The sequence below is a fragment of the Catharus ustulatus genome, chromosome 18 (assembly GCF_009819885.2).
Source record: "Catharus ustulatus isolate bCatUst1 chromosome 18, bCatUst1.pri.v2, whole genome shotgun sequence".
Lineage (NCBI taxonomy): Eukaryota > Metazoa > Chordata > Aves > Passeriformes > Turdidae > Catharus > Catharus ustulatus.
The window spans coordinates 7,772,129-7,797,216 of NC_046238.1; the positions used below are offsets into that span (position 1 = coordinate 7,772,129).

A 25,088-nucleotide genomic window follows, 5' to 3' on the forward strand; every position below is an offset into this window, starting at 1 on the left:
CTGGAACTGAGAGTGATTTGAAAAGCTTTTTTGCATGTATTCAGAAAGGGGGCTTTTTGGTTTCTTACAGGTCAGGATTCTGGCAAAGTTGTGATCTGGAATATGGCTCCTGTCCTGAAAGAGGAAGATGAAAAGAATGAAAATATCCCCAAGATGCTTTGTCAGATGGACAATCACTTAGGTAACAAAGTTGGTTGGTTGGGTTTTTTCCTTACTGACTATTGGTAATTTGCCAAAGCTTAAGACTTACATGTCTGTAATTGCAAAAATCATTCCTGTCCAGTGGTGGAGAATCAATAAAACCCAGCAGAGTGGTCTCATACTTTGGCTGTATACTGTTCAAGATACTCAGCAGAAAGTGTTGTTAAAATGTGAGGAAACGTGCACAGGACTATAGATACCTTTGGAAATCTCCTCCCCATAAGCTTTTTTCAGCTGTGGCCATAAAGTATTTGATAATGCACATTCTGAGAAACTGGGGAGCTCTGAAGGAAGGGATGGGAGAAGAAGTAAGTGTAAAAGATACATCATATGAAATATATTGGTTATAAATTATTACATTTATTACATTATAAATCATTGCATTTAGTATTACTAGGGTCACCTGACAAATTGTCCTTTCTTTTCTTTAAAATATACCCTTCCTTCTTTGCCCTCTTAATCCCACTTTATTTACCAGAACAAGTTTCCTTCATTAGAGGAATATTAATCTTTCTTCCTTCAAGCCTCTTTTGGCGAAGCTTTTTTAGATAAGGAAAAGGGCTTTTTAAGTAAGAAATTCCTCAACTGCTACTGAAAGATAAGTACCAATTCATTTATCTAAAGCAGACAGAGTAACTGCTTTGAGTGCAAAAAGCCCACTTAAATCCTAAATGTCTCCTGTCAAGTTTTGCTTATTATGAATCCTGTCTGTAGTCCAGAACCACTTATTCACATCTGTAATTTTGCAAACTTTCTTCTCTGCGTTTCAGCTTGTGTGAACTGTGTGCGATGGTCGAACAATGGCGTGTACTTGGCTTCGGGGGGCGATGACAAGCTGATTATGGTGTGGAAACGAGCTGCGTAAGCATGTTCCTTCCTTCAGCCTTAGCTTCCATTTCAAGAGGGTTACCCTGTGACATCTTGGTGCTTCCTCCCTGTGCTGCCCTTTGGTAAGCTCAGGGCTCCACCTGGTGTGTAAGGAGAGAGAGCTGGGACACCAAAGTGCTGGTGCTGGAGATGTGCCTGCTGTCCTTTGGGCTGAGGGTGTCTGCCTGGGCAGTCTCTCTCCTCTGGAGGAGCTGAGGCATTTCCTTCTGTCCTTGAAGAAAGCTTCCTGGTGAGATTTGAAGAGTCACCTGAAGTGTCACCATTTTATGCATCTATATTTTATTGAAGCTAATTTTTTAATAACTGGAATTTCTTTCTCTATAAAAACACTTTTTCTTCCCTTCTGTATGGTAGGACTACCTGACTATAGTATAGAAGTGTATTTTGCAGCTGGTTTTCTTTTTTAAAAAATGAAGAACTTGTGGTGGTTCTTTTTATAATTGTTTCTATTTTGATTAGGTACATTGGACCTAGCACTGTGTTTGGTTCTAGTAGCAAACTTACTAATGTTGAGCAGTGGAGGTGTGTGTCAATTCTCAGAAGTCATTCAGGGGGTAAGTTTAAAGGTGTTGAATGAACATAATTTGCATGTATTTGGGAAAAAAATTGCTTTTCAGCATCATGCTTTCTTGTTTGAAATATGTATATTTAGTGGCAAGTCAGTAATTAATTTTAAGAGAAACAGTGAAAATTTTAAAAATATAATTTTTAATGAAATGCAATTTTTGTACAAATAACTTCTGGCAAGTGTGGTATGTAGGAGAAAAATTAAGAACTAAGAAACTTATATTTTGCTATTTTTTAGCTTTAAAATGAACCTGAATAAAGGAAGCTAAACTCTTATCTTTCATTAAGTGTTCACACTGGCATAGTCTGGCAAAAGACCATGTTTTTGTAAACCAAAGAGTATCAATATTTATTTCGGTGAAAAATATCTAAAGACCAATGCAAAAAAAAATGAATAGATAAATTATTTCAAATGCATTTTGCATCTGCTGACATGAGCTGTGATTAAAATCAAGATGGAAATCACTTTGATCACTCCAGGTATGTTGGAACAAAGTGAGTGCCTTGCAGTAGCTTCTGTTACTTTTTCATTCAAAACAACACAAAGTTCTTTGTGCAAGAATTAGTACTTCCTATAATCACTAAGCATTGCATTCTTTCCCTTTTGGTTTTTTTTCTTGATTCCCATTGAACATTGGAAATTGGGGAGATTCACTCCCAATGAGTGTTGGTTTTTTACCTTCCATTTTAGTAAGGTGATAATCATTTCTCAATGATAGCAATATATTGCTACAGAAGAACACAAGTTCTTTGTGAAAAGACTTTTTGATTTTCTGATTACCATCAATCTCTTAAATGGAAATTTCCTTTTCCCAAACAGACGTGATGGACGTAGCGTGGTCTCCACATGATGCCTGGCTGGCATCCTGTAGTGTTGATAACACTGTTGTCATCTGGAATGCTGTCAAATTCCCAGGTGAGAGCTCTAAAGATATGCCAGTATGTAAAGCTTAGTGACAAAGTCTTCCCTCCTTGGGTGTATTTCACCAGCTTCTCCAGGAGGGAATGGGTTGTTTGTCTCCTGAGGTGACACACCTGCAGTCTGGCAGGTCAGTCCTTCTCCAGGTTTGGATGGCAGTGAGCAGGGCATTCCACACTGCTGCAGACAACAGCTGCATTCAGGTTGTGCTGCTGATTTTACATTAAAGTCATTATTGCATGTGTTTATTTACATGCTGTTTATTTGAAGCTGGCTTCCAATACTGATACCAGAGTTTTTAGACTTTGAAGCTGATTGTGCACCCTCTCAGCCTCTCCTCCCACAGGCTGATAAGCAAGAGTGTGACTGAAAGTAGGTTACCAGGCCTGCCAGCCTTGTGTGTCTGTTGAGTCACAACTTTGACTTGGTTCACACTTGCTGCACAAAGCTGGATTAGTTGTGATAATCTTTGGGTGTGGAGGGAAGGGTGAATGTTTAACTGAAATTCCAGTTCAAGTGCTGCTTTCCACAGCTCCAAAGTGCTACTCTGAAGCACTGGGACTCTGCTGCTCTTTCTGCTCTGACCTGTCTTCTAAACAGTTTTGCATCTCTTATTCTGGCCAGAACTCTCCTTACCACTTTTTATATCAGTTTTTTCTTAACTACAGGTTCCAATTTGGTTGATATGTTGTTTTACACTAAAGCAGGTTATACTTAATACACGGTTTCAAAAAGATGTAAATTTTCTCAACACTCTGCCCTAAAGGAGGTAGCAGTGACTACTCTCTATTCTCAATTTTTGTGTGCACAGAAATTCTTGCCACTTTGAAAGGGCATTCTGGCTTGGTGAAAGGGCTGACCTGGGATCCTGTTGGAAAGTACATTGCCTCTCAGGCTGATGATCGAAGTTTAAAGGTGTGGCGGACCATGGACTGGCAGCTGGAAACCAGCATCACAAAACCCTTTGATGAGGTACTTCAGAATGTGTGACTGTTCAGAGTGAATTCCCTTAGAATGAATGAAAACTAGAAGAATAACTGATTCTACACAAACATGAATTAATTGAACAGTGCTCAATCAAAGGAAGTTCTCAGCAGCAGCAAAAGAGCGAAAAAATAATTACTTTCTCATAAAAATATGATTGACTAGAGATTCTTGCTGCCATTTGTTATTGTGGCTGTCAAAGGTTTACATGGGTTATGTAAACACTTAAATAAATTTCTGGAAATGCAGTGGTTATTCTGGGGAAATGTTGGCACTCTGATCACTATAGCCTGACATTCTTTGCTGTGCATCTTCCATTGGCCACTATCAAAAGTTAGGTAAGCGCTTAGGAGGGATCTTTGGCATCACAGGGCTGTTAGGTGATGACTTTGATGAAGGGATCAAGTTTCTGGGGACAGAAGCTGGTGTTTGGTGAGTGGAGTGTTCTGCAGTGATCTGAGGGTATTTGGATTAGTGCAATTGCTCTTTGTAATAGACCTTGTCTGCTTCAGTTCATGTGGGAGCTGGTGTGGCAAGATGAAGTCTCATCATTAGTGGGTGCTGTGTTGCAGCCCTGTTACTAAATGTAACTGTGATCGATACTGAGGAAACATTTGTGTTTCTTTTTAAAAAGTTCTCTGAGTTCCTTTTCCCCCTTTTGATAGGGTTTCTTAAGTTACAGTACATCACCTGTGTAAACATGGCCAAGTGCTGAGAATTGTGTGAGGTCATTCTTTTATATTCACAGGAAACTTACTTCATAATCATATTCCCTACATCTGAAATTTAAATAGTTTGTGTTACAGCCCCTTTGTTTGTCAAACACTTTTAAAGCTCTGGTATGGCTTTTTTTTTTTTTTTTTTTTTTTTTTTTTTTTTTTTGTCAGTGTGGAGGGACAACTCATGTGTTGCGCCTTAGCTGGTCACCTGATGGTCACTATCTTGTTTCTGCTCACGCCATGAATAATTCTGGACCCACTGCTCAGATCATTGAGAGGGATGGATGGAAAACCAACATGGATTTTGTAGGGCATCGGAAGGCAGTTACAGTAGTGGTGAGTGAGTGATTGTAATTTATCCCTGAAGTTAAAACTTGCATGTGCTTTTTGATAATTTTATGTATAAATGTATAGAGGTGAAGATGGGTCTCAAGATTAGTAAAGCAAATGTGTGGTGGTGATTGAAGAAGGTCAACTTTACATATTGGAAGCAGCCAGGTTGCTCTTGTGATAAGAGAACTGGATGTAGATTAAGAGACAAGGGGGAATGCAGGAGCATGTTAGGAATGTCAAACATCAGCTTTGTTGGGAGTTCAGTGACTTGATTAAAATGATTTAGGTTTCTAGTGGGTTTCTGACCCTAGTAAAATTAATATTGTTTGCCTTTCCTGTGAAGGCATTCAGAAAGCCTCTGCAGCTTTTGTCAGTGCTCTTATAGAGTGTTTCAGGATTTATTTCTATGAAATGTTGTTTTTTCATTCTTAAGTGGAAAATTTGCTTTGAAAGCAGATCTCCTCCTAAAATGTAATTACTGTGATAAAATTTGAGCATCTCATTTGTTCAGAAATTCAATCCAAAAATCTTCAAAAAGAAACAAAAGAATGGGAGCTCCACCAAGTCAAGTTGTCCCTACTGCTGTTGTGCTGTTGGTAGCAAAGATCGATCTCTCTCTGTCTGGGTAAGTGGTTTTTTTGCTGCCTTTGAACTAATGTGGTCATGGGATAACTTGGGGGTTTAGCACAAAGGTCACATATACAGTATTAGGTCTTATATTTAGTTTCATGTTTAGGGCTTTTTTTTGTCTCTCTTGTTACAGGTTTAGGTGGGGGGAAGGAAGTGGGTTGGTATTAGCTCCTTTATCTGAAGGCAGGAGCACTTAGAAGCCAGTGGCAGAGTGTGCCCTGGTAAGGGGGAGCAGCTGTTAGGGGATAAAACATTTTACCACAGTTAATAAATGCAACCTTATTTTCTTCCTTTTACTTGTCTTCTGCCTTTGTAAAGGGAAGGGATGTGAAAGTGAATGAGCTTTTTAAGTATTCTTTCAGGCTTTTGGTATCTAGTTTGAATTTTACTTTAAAATCTACACTAAAATTTCTATTCTGGCTAAGAGAAGGGTAGCTATTTTCACATTTTTAAATGCAACTGGAAAATACAGGGAATCAATTTAACTGATTTGTAAAGCTGTGTGATGAGAACTTGTGCCAGAATACAGCAATTGCTAACTGCAATCTACTATTTATAGATTCCAGTGTAATATTTATCCCTCAATCTCTGGATGCATAACTAAATCTGTTTCTGGTAATGGCTACCAGTGCATAGCCATATCAAAGTATCACTCAATATACCTTACTTTCTATTTATATTGTGAAGATTTCATTTGGAGTGGGTGTTAAGGTTACAGAAGGTAGCACAGAGACACAAAGATACAGGTTGTCTTTGCCCTCAGGAGCTTAATAAACATTTATAGAGCACAGACCTATGGAAGCATAAATAACACCTGAAGATGACAGTGACACTGCATCTGTGAACCTGTGATCTAAAACTTCCTTGACCATACCAACATCTGCTTCATTTCAGTTGTACTCTACACTAGAGATATTAAGTCCATTGGTTAGATATAAAGAGTTTAGAATGTCTTATTTAGAGCAGATTGTTGGAGTTTCCATGTTCAGTTCTTTATTACTAAGCTGATTCTTAAGTGCAGAGGAATCCTCTTTAAGAGTAATTGTGAGTGAAATTCCCTTTCCTCTTGATAGGTTTCACTTTCTCAGACAAGTAGTCCTAGTGAGGACATGGAAATGTAATCTGTTTTCTGTCTTCTTGTACTGGCAGTTTGCAGCATTCTTATCTCAGTACAGCTTAGAATAGAAGTTGTCTTTTGCATCTGTGAATGTAAGGGCAGAGTTGTTTAAGAAATTCAGTCTGTGTTTCAGAAAGGAGAATTGAATGTCAGCTGTTCTTCAGATTCTGTCCCCGCAGTGGAACAGGTGACTTGGTGCTTCAGATGCAGCACCAGGCATGCAGCTATTTCCTGGCCAGATCTTGTTTGGTGCATGTTGTGAGGCTCTGGGAGAGTGTTAATGTGCATTATCTGTGGTAGTGTAGAACTTGTACCTTTCTGAGTGGTGTTTCTTGTTTCCTTAAGCTCACGTGTCTGAAGCGACCTTTAGTTGTCATACATGAGCTGTTTGACAAGTCAATCATGGACATCTCCTGGTAAGTTGATTTCTGCTGTTTGTTATGGAAGTCAAAGCATTGTTACCAATTTCAGGGGTACTTACTAGCCTTAAATGCCTTAAAACAGATTGTGGTTGTTGGAACACGAGTAATTGGTTACTGAAGGTTTTGTTTCTGCTGCAACATCTTTGGTAGTAATATCAGCAACTAGCACGTGGTCACTTGAGATTATTAACTGAACAAACAGTAATGTATTTAGAACAAGGCACAGTAAAACAGCTGTGGAATGAGTTCCTACTTGTTATGATTCTCTTATATAGGTTGTCTTAATTCTTCTCTATCGCTTCCTCACTTCTGAAATTCTCCCTTAATAGTTACAGCAATCTCTTGGTGGGTTTATACTGTGAACTTTAAAACTTACAATTGTGTGACTTCCTGGTTTCTATGTGCCATGTAAATTTTGCCATGAAGCTTAGTGCACCACAATAAAAAGTTTTCAAATCCAAAACATTTTTATTTCATTAACAGATTAAGGCTAGAAAGCCAGCAAGTAGAATATTTCATGAGAAGTGCTGCTATTGTTATAGTACAATAGTTTTGAATAGTTTCGTTTTCCTGTAGTGTTTTTTATTTCTCCATCTGCAATTTGCACATTTTTCATGGCATGAAGTCACTGGGAATAATAGCTGGTTAACATTTTGCAGTTTCTGAGGAAATGGTTTTGTGGGATATTTGAGAGACAAAGGATCATCAGGCAGCTGTATATTTTATATCCTGTTTACAAATTGAAATGGATGGCTAAAATGTCAATAATCTGGAGTGTTCCCAGAAATGTGCTTCGTTCTGAAAACAGACTGAGTAAATTCTGAGAAACCTGATACTATTATATAATTTCTGGTTTAGAATTTTAGACTTGGATCCATCAACATATCTGGAAATGATTGTTTTCATGGAACAATTGCTTGGATCCAGAGGTCAATAAGAGCTCAACAATTTTCTCTGCTAAGCAAACAGAGAACTCTCAAAATGGTTTTGCTATTTTCTAACTTGGAGTACTGTTGGTGTACCTTGCTTGTTTCATGGAGCTGAGACTGATTTCTCTGGGTGTGATGCTATCAGGGCACCAGCTGCCTCAAAAATAAGGGTTTCCAAATGCCTATAACTGTAGTACTTAGATTTTTAGTAACTTTGTTGGGACTTCAGAGTTGTGCCAGCTTTCCTTTCCTCTTCCCTTCTGTGTAACAATTAATCTCTAATCCACTGTGTTGCTGTCTCTGTGAGCTCTGTACTTGAAAGTGTCTGGGGTAGAAATCAAAATTCATCAAGTATTTTTTCAAATGTGCAATAATAGGTTACATATGCAAGATTATAATTCTATTAAGAAGGTATAATTTCTCCTCTCTCTTTTTGCTAAGAAAACCTGACCTCCAGTTTGCTTAAAAACCCAAATAATGAACAATAATAAAATCAAACCTGTGTTCTTGCTTAGTAACAAGATTTTTGACCTACTTCTCAGCTGGAGGGCCCCTTTCTTCACCCACTTCCATTAGCACAGAAATTTTGTTCATCTCTTCAAGGAAATGCTTTTATAATTTTCTCTCACTGTTCATTGTGAACACTGTTCTGGTTTAGCCCTTCAGGAAAGTTCTCCTGGTGCTGCTCAGGCCATGGGCAGGTGTATGGTCCCAGTGCCACCATCCTTGTGCAGTCTGCAATGGAGCATTGGCACAGGGACTCTGCTGCCTGTCATCCTGTCTCCTCACTGTCCCACTTCTTTGGTTCTATGAGTTATTGCTGTGATAATAAGCTGAGATTTTTATTGAACAATCCATCAGATTGCTACTTTGCATGAATGAAAGAGATTAAAACCAAAGTCGGACATTATTTCCCTCAGGACCCTTAATGGACTTGGCATCCTGGTGTGTTCCATGGATGGATCAGTGGCATTTTTGGACTTTTCCCAGGATGAACTTGGGGATCCACTCAGTGAAGAGGAAAAGGTACAGTAAGCACTGAAGAGAACCTTTGATCATATTTCAGTGATGTATTGATTCAGTTAAAATGCTGGCCTGTTTATAGAAGTATGTAGTAACTGATTTCCATATTATAGCAAACGTGTTGCTCTTGTCTGCTCTACAAATAATTTAAAAAGAGTAGTCAAGATGTGAATTTGTGGTATTAGTTTCTGTTCTGGAAAGAAAGAATTTGGAGAACATCCACTTGCTTACACATCATTATACATACGAAGTAATTATTTGGCTAAGGAAACAAGAAGTGGGTGCTTCAAAACACTATGAAATTTCCCTTTCACTTGCATATATGCAAGTTTTTTTAAATTGATTGCTCTTGGCTGTTTTTCCTCTCATTGCTATTAGCAACTAGAGCTTTGAATTTCATTTATTTTACATATTGGTTTAGTGTTAGTTGAAAACACAAAGAAAAAAAAATTGGTGCATAAATGATACAGGAGGCATTTTATGGATTCCATTAGATTTGTGTGATTCCCTCATATTGCAATCAGTGATGTCATGGTAGCACTTGTAGTCACTCACATCTTTAACACCCACAGAGCAACATTCACCAGTCCACCTATGGCAAAAGCCTGGCTATCATGACTGAAGCTCAGTTGTCCACCACCATTATTGAGAATCCAGAGATGCTCAAGTACCAACAGAGACAGCAGCAGGGGGATCAGAAGAACTCATCACTTCGGGACGGCTCTGGGAATTCCACAGCTCCCAAAGTGGCAAGCATGGTTAATGGGGAGAGCCTGGAGGACATTAGAAAGGTAGGTGCTCTTGGCAATGTTAAATACTGAGTCACAAAATACCAAACTCTTAGGGAAGAACAAGTTTCTGTGCCTTGATTTGTGTTGAATGGCACCTTTCAATCTGTGTATGGCCCAGCTGATCAACTTAGTGGCTCATTTACTGGGACTTGTTGAAAAGTTAAATGCTTTTAAGCAGAAGTAAGGCTATGTGGAAGCAGGCTTGTGGATAGTTTTGTGATGTGTGCAAAATTCTTGGTGTGCAGAAAAGAAACCAAGAGTAACTAATGACAGAGAAACTGTAGAAGTGTGTTTCAGTTTCTCAGTTACGGAGGTTGAAAGCGTTAATTCTGTCCTAAACACAGAACACAACTTTTACTTAAAGATTTGATATGCACAATGTTTTAGACTTGATTCTAAAGTGGAGAGCAGGTTACATTCTCCACAAATGCCTCTTCTACAGATGGATAGATTGAAAATTGGAAATGTTTGGGTTTATGAGAAAAAAGTCTCTGCTAACAGATTTTTAATTGAGGGACCTCTTCTAACATATCTCTTTGTTTCAGTTTGTAAAGAAAATTAAAATAGCATTTCTCATTTATCAGAAGTTATGATAAAATGTATTTCCCAACAGAATCTCTTAAAAAAACAAGTTGAAACGCGAACAGCAGATGGTCGGAGAAGGATCACACCTCTCTGCATAGCTCAACTGGACACTGGGTATGTTTGAAAGCAATCTTCAAAATCCTTCTTTACTTTCTTATTGTTTTTGTTTGGTTGGTTTTTTCCTGTTCCAAACTTGGCATTCTGCTGTAAAGCACTTACTGGAAATAAGTGTGTATTCTTATCAAATACAGCTTCAACCAGTGTTCTTTGGCCATAAGATCTCACTTCTAATAGATCAGGCTAATTCTCATTATTTATTGTTTTAGAGGAGCAATGCTCTAATGTATTGGTGATTCATATGTATATTAATACCTGCTTTAATATCCTTTAGACATGAGAAATTACTCTGGAAAGGTACTACTTATTTATTTATGTTGTAAATGAGTATCCACATGTGGAAAAAGGAAGAATGGAATAAATATTTTAGCTCAAATTACTATTTTTGAATTATCTTTAAAATGGTTTTAAGAAATGTATTTGTTGTTTGTCTTTTTGTTTAGGGATTTTTCTACAGCATTTTTCAATAGCATCCCAATATCTGGAACTCTGTCTGGCTCGATGATGTCTTCTCAAAGTAACCAGCAGCTCATGTCACTAGATTCTAACGCAGCAAATTCCCTTAATACATCAAAGCCTTCTGTAGAGCCAACAGCCAGTATAAAACCAACAGATGATGCAGCCAATAAAGATGGGTCAGTATTTGCTGGTTTGTTTTTCACTTGTGAATCTCTTTAGTTTTTAATTATTGTTTATTCTTCTACAATGGAGAAATTATTAAAGTGGTTTCCTTACTGCAAAACCCCAAGAATCTAACCTTCCTGAAAATATTGAGATTGTATTAGTGTTGGGTTACTTTACATATTGATAAATCAGGAAGGAATAAATCCATGTGCATAGTTCTGACAGTGAACTTGAGTGCAATGAAATGCACAACTGACTGCTAATGCTTTAACTAAATGACTTGCTTTATGGGTTGGTGGGTTGCTAATAGTAAACAGCAGAAGGTATTCCAGGAGTGTAAGTAATGAAACCTACTTTACATCAAATTCTGGCCTGTGTGCTCTCTTCAGACATGGTGATCCTTCTTTCCTGTATAACAACCCCATCAGAGCACAGCGACATTGACTTGTCAATGGACATGTGCTGATGGGCCAGTGTGTCTTTCAAATTAATTATAGAACAACTGAATTTTACTTGCTTTTCCCTCAGTGGTAGGACTGACTGACTTCTCAGTCTGTTTTTATAGCATTTGTAGCAGCATAGTGTCATTGAAACCTCTACTTCTCCATCAAATTCTGTTGAAATTGGCCACAGATTAAAAAATGAGCGGGTGGACTATGAGAAATGATTGACAGATGAATCTATTAAGTATCCTTTTCTTTGTAAATTGTACTTCTAGCAGCTTTTTAGTACAAGCATCAGTTATTTTAGAGCCATTAATTCTCTGAATTCATTCTCTGAATGCATTGAAAAATCTCTAAAGTAAACAGCTATTGAAATAATAGATCCCTGGAATGCTTTAGTGTGGGGAAAACACATTCCTTTGCCCTAGAGTTATGCTTGCAAAGGCCTAATAATCAGGTTGGATTTTTCAATAACAAAATCTAAACCTGGCATGAATTGTTTTCATCCCAAATTGTTTGATTGATAAACAGTGAAATATAATATTGTAATGGAAATATTTGGTAACCTGAACAAGGGGTAAAAGCAGGAGCCCCTATGATCATTGTAAAAAGTGATCCTTTCCCAATAAGTACCAGCTGAAAGTATAATTTCCTTTCTGAATTTAAAATACACAGTAAATGAATTAGGTCTTTTAATCCAGATATGCAGCCACATGAAGGTGTATCATAGACAGCTTTTGAGAGTAGGCAAAGCTTGCAAAACACTGATGCATGAAAGAGTGGAAAAAGAATATCATCATTGATGATGTACTTGAGTGAAAGGTTTTCAACATGGTTTCTAGCCAGTATCATGAATGCTCGTTGTTACGAGCAGTGGAGCTTACCAGTACTAAATTTTTCAATCCTTCTTTTACTGTGTCTTTTCTTGACAGTGTAAATGCTACCTCTGCCTCAGCTACTCCTTCTGCATCGTCTTCCTCTGTGTTGACAACTCCATCCAAGATTGAGCCTATGAAAGCATTTGATTCTCGATTCACAGAACGATCCAAAGCCACCTCAGGGACTGCTGTTGTAACAAACACGAATCAGACTGTTGTGGACAGGTAAGACACAGCCTGGGGAAGGAGGAAGAGAATAATGCAGAGTTGAAACACTAATTCTCTGTGGTGTAGGTGTCACACTGCTGGCACTCTAGAAGTTGTCTTGGGTTTCTTCCAATATTGGAAGGAAGGGGGCAGCTACAAGGAGGTAGATTTTGTGCTGGTGTTATCCCTTTGTACATTTGTCCCTGGCATTGTGGTATCAAGCAGAGTCTCCAAGATATTCCAAGTTACAAGTATTGTTGTAAGGGGCTGTGTGACTGAGTGCAGCTGGACTCCTTAGAAGACAAAAACAACCAAAAATAGCCAGCCTACATCTCTGTACAAGAGAGATTTACTTCAAGATAAATTGACATGACATAAATTACATGTCAACAGATGATTTCTCATCATCATAGCAGTTATATTTCAGTTTTATGTCTTGAAGGCACGCAGAGAAGATTCTCTGATTTTAAAGGGTTTTGACTCTGGATCCATGTGATCAAAAGAAAAAAAAGGCATTTTCTTTTGTGACATAGTGTTAAGGGATAAGTATTCATGTTTCACCAAAACAAATGATGAAAAAAATAGCAGTCTTGATAAAAAAGTATGTAGTTCCCCAGTTATTATAAGTAAAACATGTTTTTGTACATCAATATTTTTATGCCAAAGAGTTTAACCATGTGATGCAGAAGCAAGATGTATTAAATTACTCTCATAATTGCTTCTAATGTGTCAGTGAAATATGGATAAAAGTGTATTGTTTGGCATAATTCAGATGCCAGAGAACAAAGGATTATGCAAAGTATTTCTCTGAAGCAAAGTAGTTAAGGAATAAGTGGCAAAACTGTGAGTTAATAACCAGCTATTGGAGGGAAAGGGAAGAGTATGATTAAATGACCTATTTTAGGGTATAATGGTTAACAAGAGAGTACACAGGGATTGTACTTTGTATTGGTTATATTATATTTAGTTATATAGGTACATGGACCTGCTGGAGAAAGTCCAGAGGAGGCCACAAAGGTGATGGGAGGGCTGGAGCACCTCTGCTGTGAGGACAGGCTGAGAGAGCTGGGGCTGAGCCTGGGCAAGAGGAGGCTCCAGGGTGACCTTATTGCAGCCTTGCAGTGCCTAAAGGGGCTGCAAAAGAACTGGAGAGGGAATTTTCACATAGCCATGTAGTGACAGGACAAGAGAGAATACCCTCAAACTGAAAGAGGGTAGGTTTAGATATTAGTAAAAAATCCCTTACTGTAAGCATGATAGACACTTGAACAGGTTGCCCAGAGAAAATGTTGATGTCTCATACCTGGAAGTGTTCCAAGGCCAAGTGGAATGGGACTTGGAGCAATCTGGCCTAGATTTCTAGAATCAGGAGGTGTCCCTGCCCATGGCATGGGGTGGAATCAGATGGTCTTTAAGGTCTCTTCCATCTCCAGCCATTCTGTGATTCCATAGCTTTGTCTCCTGAAATGGAAGCTGGAGCTGAAGTTGTGTATGGTTTGCAGATACACATTTTGCAGTAGTCAGAACTGAACAGAACAACTTCTGGGGATAGACAACAGAATACTGAAAGTTCTACATGAATAAGCAGAAAGTCTAATGTCCACTGAAGGGGAAAAGATGAACTACTCTTGCATCTTAGAGTGCTGAATTATTTGTATCAGCTCAGGGAAAGAGATCTGATGGTAATTGGAACTGAATGCTAAAATAAGGTTGCTATTTCCAGCTTTATCCCATGGCTAACTGCTGGTTTGATTAATGTTTTTTAGAGGGGAGAATGTGTCTGATTGGTTTACATATATATTTGTACATTCTACTTTTGCAAAGGGCTTGCCATACCTCTTCAGCTTCCTCCTCCTGCCTTTGTGTGTTTTGAAATACACTCAAAGAGGGCTAAGAAATATGACCTTATCTGCAAGAAGGCAATGTGTAGGATACATAGCAACTTTTGGAATCAGCTTTTTTTTACAGACTTTTTTTTTACAGACTGAAGGATCAGAATTTAATTAAAGACAATAAGCCCAAGGATATTTTGGAGAGCAGTAGTGACAGTGAAGAGAAGATTCCAGCTGTTAAACCACTCAGTGTACCCAAAAGGAAACTGGAACTGGAGGGAGAAACAGTAGAAAAGAAGAAAAAAGGAAGGCCTCGGAAAGACTCCAGACTTGTACCAGTAACTTTAACTGTTCAGGTGAAATATGAGATTCATTGTGGCTTTCAAAGTTCATCTAATGAAGTCAGTCCCATGTTGACTTGTTCCATTGACCCTGGGAAACACAAGCAGTATCAATCCCTCAGAATTTTTAGCCATGCCCATTCCATACCTTTAAACTTCCTGGTTTTAGAATTTAAGCTTACAGGTGCACATGGTGTGACAAATGTATCTATATATCTTTTATATAGATATGCAGCTACTTACTAAAGGTCCCAGCATGCTAAGTAATGCTAGCCTGACAAATGACTGCATGGAATAAAATGAAATGCCTACAGTTTCTGGTGGGGTATGATGGAGAGTGGTCCAAGAACAAGAAAGTGGCTTGGATATGGTGACTTAAATGGTTATGAATTTCCTCAGAGCCCTAAAGTAATTACATTAGAGTTTCCATCATTTTAGGGCATATAGATACCTGTGTTTTCAGTATCTAGAGCTTAGGTTTTCCATATAATATACCAGAATTTTCATTCATTAATTGCAGCTGAAAATAGGAAAATAGGAGTGTTTTAAAAAAAAAAAAAAAAAAAAAAAGATCACTTCAAGTTTTTGTTTTTCTTTGATTCTTAGAAGCTATATTTAAAAACTTGTATTCATACAACTAATTGGAACAAGAATAATATTTGCAATTGGCATTATTTGGAATTTTAAGAAAATTATTTTTCAAATAAATCTATTTGGTAGAATATATTTGGTTTTCACTTTTTTCGTAGAAAAATGTAACAATTTCTGCAATTTTTTTCCAGTCCCCAGCACTGGCCTCTGAGAAGGATGCTGCTTGCATCTCTGCACCAGCATTAGCACTTAAACTGCCAACCCCAATCCCACAGAAATCGTTTACTTTGCAAGTAAGTGGACTATAAGGAAAAAAGCTTAATATTTTAAAAACAAACAAAAAACCCCCTGCTTTCCTTTAAGTATTCTAAGGTTATTCACATCCTTTAACGAGTTAACGTTTGAATGTGTGTATTTGTTCAAGCAAGCAAGATGGTAACACTTTAGCTTCTAAGAATATGTCTGTATGAGTAAAGATAATGGCAAATCAGCTAAAAATAGGACACTTCTGACCCAGCTAAACTCCAAAGAGGAGTGAGTACCTCAGTCCCTCCTCCTGGTTGGCCAAAATGTGTGGTGGAGATGAGAGTCTCTGGGGGGAGTGACTGCTGCACTGTTCCTGCAGTGATGTTGGGAGTACACCACTGAGGAATAAACCCAGAGCTTTTCTGAGAGCTCTCTGGAGGTGCTCTGCATCTGAACAGGCTGGCAAATAGTAATGTTTTAGGTATTTATGAAACAGTTTTTAGGTGTGTTGAGGCTGTGGTAGTCTGGTTCCAATTGCAAGACTGTGGGGAGACTGGGCACATACAGACTTGATCTGGTGCCCATAATTAGGAAGCAGAGACAGACTAGCACAGCCTTTCCTTATGTTTGTGCTTCAAATACAAAGAAATTACTTGTGTTTTAGGCAAGGCTGATTTTCACAGGTCTGCTTCTTTTGAAGTGCCATGGTATATTTTGAAGCCACATTAAACACAGAATGCTATACTTAAATCTGTTCTTAAAGACAGCACAGAGAATGTCATACTTCAATCTGTTCTTAAAGACAGCATTGTTTTGGTTCTGATAATAGTTGCTGCTTTCTTGAGTAATTTTCTTCCTCTTCCAAAAATTATTTTATTTTTTGTGTTTCAGATATGTTCAGATCCATCAATGTACCTTGAAGTGGAGAATGAAATGACCACAGTGGGGGGCTCAAAGTTGAGCAGGTTAAAGTGTAATCGAGAAGGAAAGGAATGGGAGACAGTCCTCACCAGTCGAATCCTGGCTGCAGCAGGAAGCTGGTAAGAGAGTATCTTTTGGAGGAAGGGGGTTCTGAAAGCCAGAAAACATTTTCAGGTGTACAAAAATACAGTTTACAGTTATTTTTCTTAAAAAATATTTATGGATAAAAGTCTACACTGCTTTTAGTCTCAGGTCCTGCTTCAAGTATTAACTCTATGCAGTCTTAAAACATCACAGTTCACATTAACCAGTTGCAATTATTTTCCTGTATTTTTACATTTCTCCTTCAGGTTTCTTCATTAAAGTTAACTAAATCATCAGTGAAAGGTTTTCGAGTGCTAGCTACTAAAGAATGAAAAATTTCAAATGGCATGTTTGGTCACGTTCAAGTATTTTCCTGAGCCTTTTGCTATTTTTTCTCCTTTTTCTTCTCAATTTTGCCTAGTTCCAACTTCAGAGTTTAAATTGAAAGTGTATTTCTGAAGCCTAAGCCCTGTCTAGGTCTGAAAAAGAAGCAGATTTTAAAGCTAAATACAAGTATAGGCTTGATGGGGGTGCTTCTGTATAGCCAAAGCTTTACTGATATTTCCAGCTAAGCCCCTTGGTCTGTTTAGTTTATGACTTCTCTTGGTATTGAAAATTTTTTCTTAAAGCTGCAATAGTTATTTTTTGGGGAAGTTGTATGGTAGCTTAAGAATTCAGCATGTTTTTCTGCTACTTGCATTTGACAACACACAAATGTTTCTTGGTTTGTTTTGTTTGTTCTTTTTTTTTCCAGTGAGATTGTAACTGTGGCCTGTGAGAAGCGAACACTGTCAGTATTTTCAGCTTGTGGTCGTCGCCTTCTTCCTCCTATAATTCTGAATACACCCATTTCCACCCTGCATTGCACAGGTTCTTGCATCATGGCTCTCACCACTGCTGCTACGCTCTCTGTTTGGTAAGGGCTGTGTTGGCTGCAGCAGCTGGCTCAGGCCATAGGCATAGGTACCTTCAGCTGTGGCACTGCACTGCTGTTGAGACAGCAGCTTAAACCACAAGGTCTGAACACAAGTCCATTTTTTAATAGAATATGCAGAGTAAACTGGGCAGGACTCTTTCTGCTTCAGCAGAATCCTGTTTCTGTTCTAGGATGGTCCAGAATATTGAACTTCATTCTAGAATGAAGATAAAGGATCTCCTAGAAGTCACTAGTTGAAGTGCTTGTGATGTATGTGGGATGGAATAGGGTGTGGTGGGGAAGAGAAGTATGGATGCTTCCATCACACTTAATCAATGAAGCACACGAATTTCAGAGTTCAAGTGCTCCAGCCATTTTCAAGATGCCAAGATACAAACACTGATAACTTGTTTACAGTTGTTGAATTCAATCTAATGTCTCAGGCAAGTCAGAGCTCCTAAAGGAGTTATTTGGATCCTCACTATTTGCTTTGTTGTAATGAGGTTTCCTGATGAAGAGCCATAAAAATTGTTCTCTGCTATTAACTTCAGTCTTGCCACAAGGGGTTTGAGTTTGCCAAAATAATTTTGTCAAAGCAATGAAGAAAAAAAACCCTAAACAAACTCCCCAACCCCCCTCAGTCATGAATAGTGAAGTAGTGCATCTGTTAAAAGATTTTGGAGTTTTCAGTTGTTTGTTGACTGCAGACTTGTCCTTTTGTCTTTTCCAGGGATGTTCACAAGCAGACAGCCATTGTTCGAGATGAGTCCTTGCAAACAATATTTTCAGGTAATAAAGTCCTTTAATTACCAACCTTGATCCCACCTGTGCTATTTAGTGCCAATTATGAATATGCTGAAATTTTATGAAACCTGAAAAGCCTAAACAAATAATTTCCCTTCATTATTGTGTGATAAAGGGAAGTTCTTGAAATAACAGTGATGGCAATATCAGTGAGTAGCAAACTTGTGTGAGATTCTGTAGCTTATAGTCTGCCTTGCTTCTGAATGTAGAAATTCAGTGAAGATCACAAAATAAATACTTCATGTAAATCTGCTATTACAGCAATTTCTCTGTTTAATTTGCATGTTTATTGTCTCAGTGATGAACAATTGATTATCTTCTGATTTATTACTTAAAAATCTTCAGTTTCAATCACTGCAATATCTGTTACAACACAAATAATCAAAAAAGCAGTGTGTCAAGAGTACAGTAGCTTCTGTTTTAGCTTTAATCCATACAGTACTAATCCAAACTAGCTAGAAAGCAGTTGTATTAGAAGTTTGCAAATGTCATTAGAAGTTGCATGAACAAGCCTTGAACTTGGAATATGCAGGGAAATGAGACTCCAGCTATCCTACTTACACTGTGCTCTTAGAGAGCACACTTTTATAAATGTGATGGGGTTTATAATTTTATCTTAATGGGAAAAAGAAAGCTAGAAGCTTCTTGGGTTACAAAAGACATGGCAGAATTGCTGAAGATTTTCCCTAGGTAAGGAGAATGTTCCTGATTAAGCCCATGTTCTGTATAAATTGCAGCATCAAGATGGATAATGTATTTTGCAAAATTGATGTTAATGCTACTGCACTGAGCCTGATGCTTGCCATCATTAGCTTGTGTCTTGACCTTCTATCAGTGCTTGAAAGCAACATTGAACCTTTTTCTGTCGGTTGCTGTAGCTGATAATTAATGATGGATAGAATTTTTTACCATTATGAGTCTTAGGCAAGACTCCAAAAGAAACACGTTGGTTTGATTTGACTTGTAGGAAGTGATGCAACTGTCTCTCAGATCTTGCTGACTCAGCATGGAATTCCTATCATGAGCATGTCTGATGGGAAGGCATACTGCTTTAATCCTTCTCTTTCTACATGGTAAGTCATGGATTATTTCTTGCTTTTGCAACTCAGAGGAACTGACGTGTTCTGACTGAGGTAGAATGATTTCTTCCCAGTAAGAGTCATGGAAGAGTCATTCCTAAACACAGAAAAAGGCTACACAAGAGTCTGTGTCTTGTTGGGGATCAAATAGGGTTTCCCCATGGAAAAGTTCCTATGAAAAATTTCCATGGGTAAATTATTTACAGAGTCTTTCCAAAACAGGCTCTTTGTTGTTTTCCTAAGAAGAAAAAAACCATCTTGTAATCCTAATATAATTGTTGTAATTAGTGTAATGAGCCTGCTGGATGAAAGGACTTATTGTTTTAACTGCTCCTTAGAATAATTGTTGTTATTCAACTACTCTAAGCAAATCCTCTGGAAAAGGAAAAATACCTCATTTGTTCTTTTTATTAAGGGAGTAAGGAGCAGGGGACAGGCTCTCAGCCATAATTCTGAATTTGCTGCCATTTCTTAGTTTGTGCAACAGCTTGGGAAATACATAAAAGAGCAATGCCCTTAGTCATCATACAAATTTAAACATGATAAAGCATCAAAAGAGTATTTTAAATATTTGTACCATTTTACTCCTGTGCTGTCTGAAGTCTAAACTTAGCATTGGTTTGAGCCACTTTTTCTCCTGGCATCTTAAGCCAGGGAAGATGATATCCTTAATTAGGTGTGGGAATGGCAGCTGTTATATCAGCTCCCTCCATATGAAGGGATAGCTGTAATTAAGGAAAAGTTTGTCAATATGTGTGTGTCTAGTGGTGGGGGGAGACCTGACATAAGGTAAAATCAAGTTCTTAATGAGAAAGTCATTACCTGTGTTCACTCCAGGCAACATTCTGGGTCATGGCTTCTTATTAGATTGTAAAATGGCAAGGAGAAAGTTAATTCCCTTCCAAACTACTGGTAAATTATATAATGTAATTAACATTTTTAACTTTGGGGCTAGGGGGGACACAGCACAAGCAGAATTTGGACATGTAGTGGGAATAATCTGGGTCTCTGGAATTCCTGAGCCACTTCAGTGATATTTCTTTGGTTATCTGTGAAAACACAAATCAGGTTTTGAGGCAGAACAGAGCTGGATCTGCTGACGTTGTTGTTTGCTCTTTTTCAGGAATCTTGTTTCTGACAAACAGGACTCTCTAGCACAATGTGCAGACTTCAGGACTAGTTTGCCATCCCAAGAAGCCATGCTGTGTTCTGGGCCCTTGGCTGTAATACAGGGACGCACATCCAAGTACGCACGCGCCGCAGTCGCGCCATCAGCACCTCTGGGTTTTGTTGTGCTCTTTATGCACATCCCTGAATCATTGAGTTACTTCTTGAAATGCCAGTGGCTCTGAAATGATCAGTCGTTCACACAGTGTTTTTTAAATCCTTTGCATGTCTATAGTCTGTATCTTAACGTTGTTATGAGATTGTTTGGGGAGAAGGAAGGCTTGTTCTAAATATAACCATCTTAAGGCTCCTCTTTGTTGGATGAGTAAGGTATTGGACAATTCTGTTATGCTTTCATTAGCTAAAAAATGCAGTTATTACTTTTTGCATTTTAATTTTTAGTTTACCAGCTTTCTAGAGTAGGCCTACAATTTTTGAGTTAGTTCAGTTGGCTTCAAAGAATCTATTTAATGAAGTCTTTGAGAAAGTTGAGATATTAGTCATCTAGTGAGTATTTTTAACATGTGAAAATATCACCAAGGAATTGTGTGAGCCAGAGCAGATTCCTGTAGGTAGCTTAATAGCCCATCCTCACTTGGATTTGAATTAGATTTCCCAGGCAATTTCTTTGCTATTTCTGCCCTTCACAGCCAAGTTTGATTTTTTTTACAGAAAGAAACTGTTGTAGAGCTTATTTGTTGTACGCTTTTATTGCTGTTCTCTTGAGGGGAAGGGGAATTTGTTGTGAAAAACATCTGAAATATAAACAAACAACACTCTTTTTTAGAGAGAGACAATAACAGAATGAAAAATTACTTCTTTGAAAATTATTTTAATAGCTAGTTACTTTTTTCAAATTAGCTTTCCTATGACAATGTGTTTATATGCAAGAAATCCTTTAAATGCTTTAATTTTATAACTCATGTGCCTCTGAAAGATCAGTGCAGTATAGCTGGTGCTACATAGAGATGTATTCCTTAAACTTGTATCTGATTTTATGGCATGTTAATCTATTTCTGTTTTGCAGTTCAGGAAGGCAAGCTGCAAGATTGTTCTCCATGCCTCATTTAGTGCAACAAGAAACAACACTTGCATACCTGGAGAACCAGATAGCAGCAGCACTTATCTTACAATCCAGTCATGAATATCACCACTGGCTCCTTATCTATGCACGGTACCTAGTTAATGAAGGTGAGCTGCCAGGCTCTGGTTCTTCTCTGCAGCTCTGATGGGCTTCTGAGAAACTCTCTGTTCATGTCATGTGTGTGTATGATTGCCTTTAACGTCCTCCTTTCAGCACTTGGCTTCTGGATTTGGGGTTTGCTTAAAACCAAAACAAATTGCATTTGCTTCTGCAGTACTCAGTCCTCAGGAGTCCTATTTTGACACAGTGACTGGGAGGAGACCATGGTCTGGGGAAGCAGTGCCATCTGCAGACTCCAGTAATGGCAGCTGCATTGTAAAAAGGCCCAGTGGTCTGTCAGGCACATCTTTGGTATTGTCTGGCAGCAGCTACAGATGTTTCAGGGAAAACAGCAGCACCTTGTAAAATGCATAATCCTCCTCAGCCAGCTGACAATTGCTGCCTGATGTGAGTTGGAGGGGTTGCTTAGTCACTTTGTACCCAAGCACATAAAATTGCAGAGAATTTGCTTGTGTTGCTTGCACTTTATTCTTTTTTTACCTTCTAAAATTTCAACTGTGCTGGTGAATTCCGTGTTAAATTCTGTGAGAAAAGAAACACACAAGAAAGTTTCCTTGTGTCTATTTTATATTTGAATACATTTTATGCTATTATGTTAAATAAGGTTAACCCACTGACTTTATATTTTTTGGATTCTAAAGATCTGTGTTGTATGTCTCCCTGTCTACATTCATAATTTATAGTTCCCTTTGTATTAATTCAGCCTTACTCCTCACCTTGCATAATCACTCTGCACAGAGGGAGATGGAATGGTTTGTGTTACACCACATAAAAGGTGTTGGCAGAATTAAAATCAAGCTCATGAATTCTTGCCTTTTGACCTTTACCTTATTTAACAAGAGAGCTTGTTGAACTGCATGTGGTTCTCTGTCCTTCCCCAGTTGAAATTAAAATATTCATCTTGGGTCATGTGTTAAAGAGATGGTTGTACTTTTAAAAACCTTCACTGAGAACCTCTGCTGCATTCACTGGGTTCCTCTGGCACCTCCAAATGTTGCTGCCATGGATGGATGGGCAGATGTCACAAAAATTGGTGCTTTGCCAGATTTGTGTTGCTGCTTCACTAGTTTTCTAAGCTGCTGAACTTTGAAAGCTGCACATCCTATTATTGACTCTTTATTCTTATGATTCTTTCAACATCTACTGGATTTTAATCCCTTAAAATACTTGATCTATTGTATGTTGATTGGCAAGTTACTCTTGAATAGACTTTGTTTCTTGCAAGGGAATTCCCCCCTCTGATTTTTGGGTAAATAAAGGTGGCCCAGAAGCTGTGTGTGGTTTTATTAAAGGTGTTTTGGTTTTTTAAAAGCTGGTATGTTTGTGTGGGAGGGGAGAGTGAGTTTGAGATCAGGGCAGCTCTTAAAACAAGCTGGAGTAATTACTGCAGACTTCAGTTTTTCTCCCTGCTGTAGATCATCTTTTGTAGTGGGTTTGGTTTTGAGAATCTTAAATAAGACCCTTCAGAGCTCTAAAAATCATCTTGCATTTCCAAAGAATTGCTGTAAGAATACAACTTTTCAGTAATCAATGGTTTGGACTTTATTTTATTCCAGATACTTGTAATTCTTTCCTGAGTGTTGTCTGCTACGTTCAGGAGTGGTTATATGTAGTGAAATGTTGTCAAATGTGATTTTATTTCTGCCTATCCCCAGGGTTTGAATATCGTTTGCGAGAATTATGCAAGGATTTACTGGGTCCAGTTCATTACTCAGCTGGAAGTCAGTGGGAATCAACAGTTATGGTAAGTCCTGAAAATGGTTTAATGAAGAACAAGGTAGAGTTTCCTGTGAAAATTACAGGGAATTATCCTTTCCATACTCTGATCACATAAGAAGGCTTTCTCCCATGGCACTGAGATTTTTTCTATGTGTAACCACAGGCAAATGCTTGTTGCTCCAGTGTCAGCTCTGGTGCTGCCTTGAGTATCACACAGGTGAAGGAGAGTTGCATGTTCAGCTCTCCACATTGTTCAGAGAGCAGCTTTGAAACAGGCACATGCCAAAGACATGTCTTCCTTCTCAGAACACAGCCTGGAGTCTGGAACTGCAGAGGTTAATCCAGCTTCATTAGTGTGTAAATGTAACACAGTTTTTATTCTGGGAGTCATGGAAGCACAGTGAGCACATAAAATACACAGCTCTCTCTAGACAGGAAAGAAGGCATGAATCTTAGAGAGCTCAATGGAACACATTAATGATAACAAGTAATAGATTCTCAGGATGCTTTTGTGTTTTCTGTGCAGGGTTTACGAAAGAGAGAACTATTGAAAGAGCTTCTTCCTGTTATTGGACAGAACCTCCGCTTCCAGAGGCTTTTCACAGAGTATCAAGAGCAACTGGACATCTTGAGAGACAAGTAGCATGTCCCCAGATTTTCCCTGTGGGGCCTGATCTGAGAGAAACTGCTGAACAGCATTAACCAGAGACAAAAGAGGAGCGAGAGCCCGGGCAGTGGGGACACTCCTGAAGAAGGGCTGTGCCGCAGAGGTCCCAGTGGATTCCTGGAAATGATGAGTGGAGGAGCTCGACAGTTTCCCAAGTGAAACTTGACCATTGAAGCTGTGACCTCTGTTTCTATGGAAAGTCATGGATATGTACTTCAGGGGATCATTTTGGATCTGGATCTCATTTAATATTAAAACTAGCTGAGAACTGTTTGTGCGGTTTCTTGGATGTCCTGTGAAAAGCACAGTACTTCAGAGTACACTGAACAGCATATTTAACCCTGTTTAGGGTTTTTTGCCTGAGGATTTATTGAGGCTCAACACTATATTAAATTAGATGAATGAGCCACGTAAAAAGAAATTTCATAAATATTAAGGTATTATGCAGCCAATAGACTCTTTCCTGTGAATATAATAATAATAAGAGGCTGTTCTAACACATGGACTATTTTTGTACTAGAATTTGCTAACTTGTAATATGGAATTTTATTTGGTCAATAATCAGGCTATCACTACAAAGTCATCTTGTAGGAGTTTAATTACAAAGGCTATGTTTCAAAGTAATTCTACCAAATTAACATGTCATCATCAGGTTTTTAATTTTTCAATGTTTGTAAAAGGCATTTTGGGGGGAGGGGGAGGGATACAATGGGGTGGCTCTTTTTGTAAGTACAAAATAAAAGAACATTGCATTGGTTTAAAAAAAAACAAAAAGCAAAAACATGGTCTTGAATTATTACAAAGAGCACAGGCATCTCCAGGAATGTCAGCACAGGCTGAATCACGGTAAAGTGTTTGGAAATAAATAATTCTGTCTGGATGATCTTCCCTCTGAAAGTGTGATCAGACAAGTGCTGGTGATGCCTGTGGACAGCTGCAGCGTTTGTCCCTGGAGCCCATCTCTGCAGAGGGAGCAGGAGCTGTGTGGGAATGCTCATCATCTCAGATAGAGCCAAAAAGGCTCATCTCACACTGACCACAGTGCCTGCCCTGCAGCAAGGAAGGAGCAGTTATGGCCACGTTCCTTGTGGAGGGCTTTTGGAATTCTACTGAAAGCAAATCAAGTTGTTTTCCCAGAGT

At 38.4% G+C, this 25,088-nt stretch overlaps 1 protein-coding gene across 2 annotated transcripts in view; it reads left to right on the forward strand.

The window, feature by feature from the left end:
- LOC117004709 (protein HIRA) overlaps positions 1 to 24,221 on the forward strand; it is a 32,073-nt gene extending 7,852 nt beyond the window's left edge. For both annotated transcript variants that reach the window (XM_033075745.1, XM_033075744.1), the window contains exons 3-25: positions 71 to 181; positions 972 to 1,062; positions 1,549 to 1,643; positions 2,477 to 2,572; positions 3,387 to 3,547; positions 4,447 to 4,614; positions 5,123 to 5,236; positions 6,704 to 6,774; positions 8,630 to 8,735; positions 9,305 to 9,523; positions 10,137 to 10,222; positions 10,669 to 10,860; positions 12,225 to 12,395; positions 14,361 to 14,565; positions 15,333 to 15,434; positions 16,279 to 16,427; positions 17,147 to 17,308; positions 18,039 to 18,097; positions 19,080 to 19,185; positions 20,315 to 20,437; positions 21,386 to 21,549; positions 23,218 to 23,306; positions 23,808 to 24,221. In XM_033075745.1, coding sequence (XP_032931636.1) covers positions 71 to 181; positions 972 to 1,062; positions 1,549 to 1,643; positions 2,477 to 2,572; positions 3,387 to 3,547; positions 4,447 to 4,614; positions 5,123 to 5,236; positions 6,704 to 6,774; positions 8,630 to 8,735; positions 9,305 to 9,523; positions 10,137 to 10,222; positions 10,669 to 10,860; positions 12,225 to 12,395; positions 14,361 to 14,565; positions 15,333 to 15,434; positions 16,279 to 16,427; positions 17,147 to 17,308; positions 18,039 to 18,097; positions 19,080 to 19,185; positions 20,315 to 20,437; positions 21,386 to 21,549; positions 23,218 to 23,306; positions 23,808 to 23,924 — 2,957 coding nt within the window. In that variant the 3' untranslated portion in view covers positions 23,925 to 24,221. The remainder of the gene's footprint in view (positions 1 to 70; positions 182 to 971; positions 1,063 to 1,548; positions 1,644 to 2,476; positions 2,573 to 3,386; positions 3,548 to 4,446; positions 4,615 to 5,122; positions 5,237 to 6,703; positions 6,775 to 8,629; positions 8,736 to 9,304; positions 9,524 to 10,136; positions 10,223 to 10,668; positions 10,861 to 12,224; positions 12,396 to 14,360; positions 14,566 to 15,332; positions 15,435 to 16,278; positions 16,428 to 17,146; positions 17,309 to 18,038; positions 18,098 to 19,079; positions 19,186 to 20,314; positions 20,438 to 21,385; positions 21,550 to 23,217; positions 23,307 to 23,807) is intronic.
- The last annotated feature ends 867 nt before the right edge of the window (positions 24,222 to 25,088 follow it).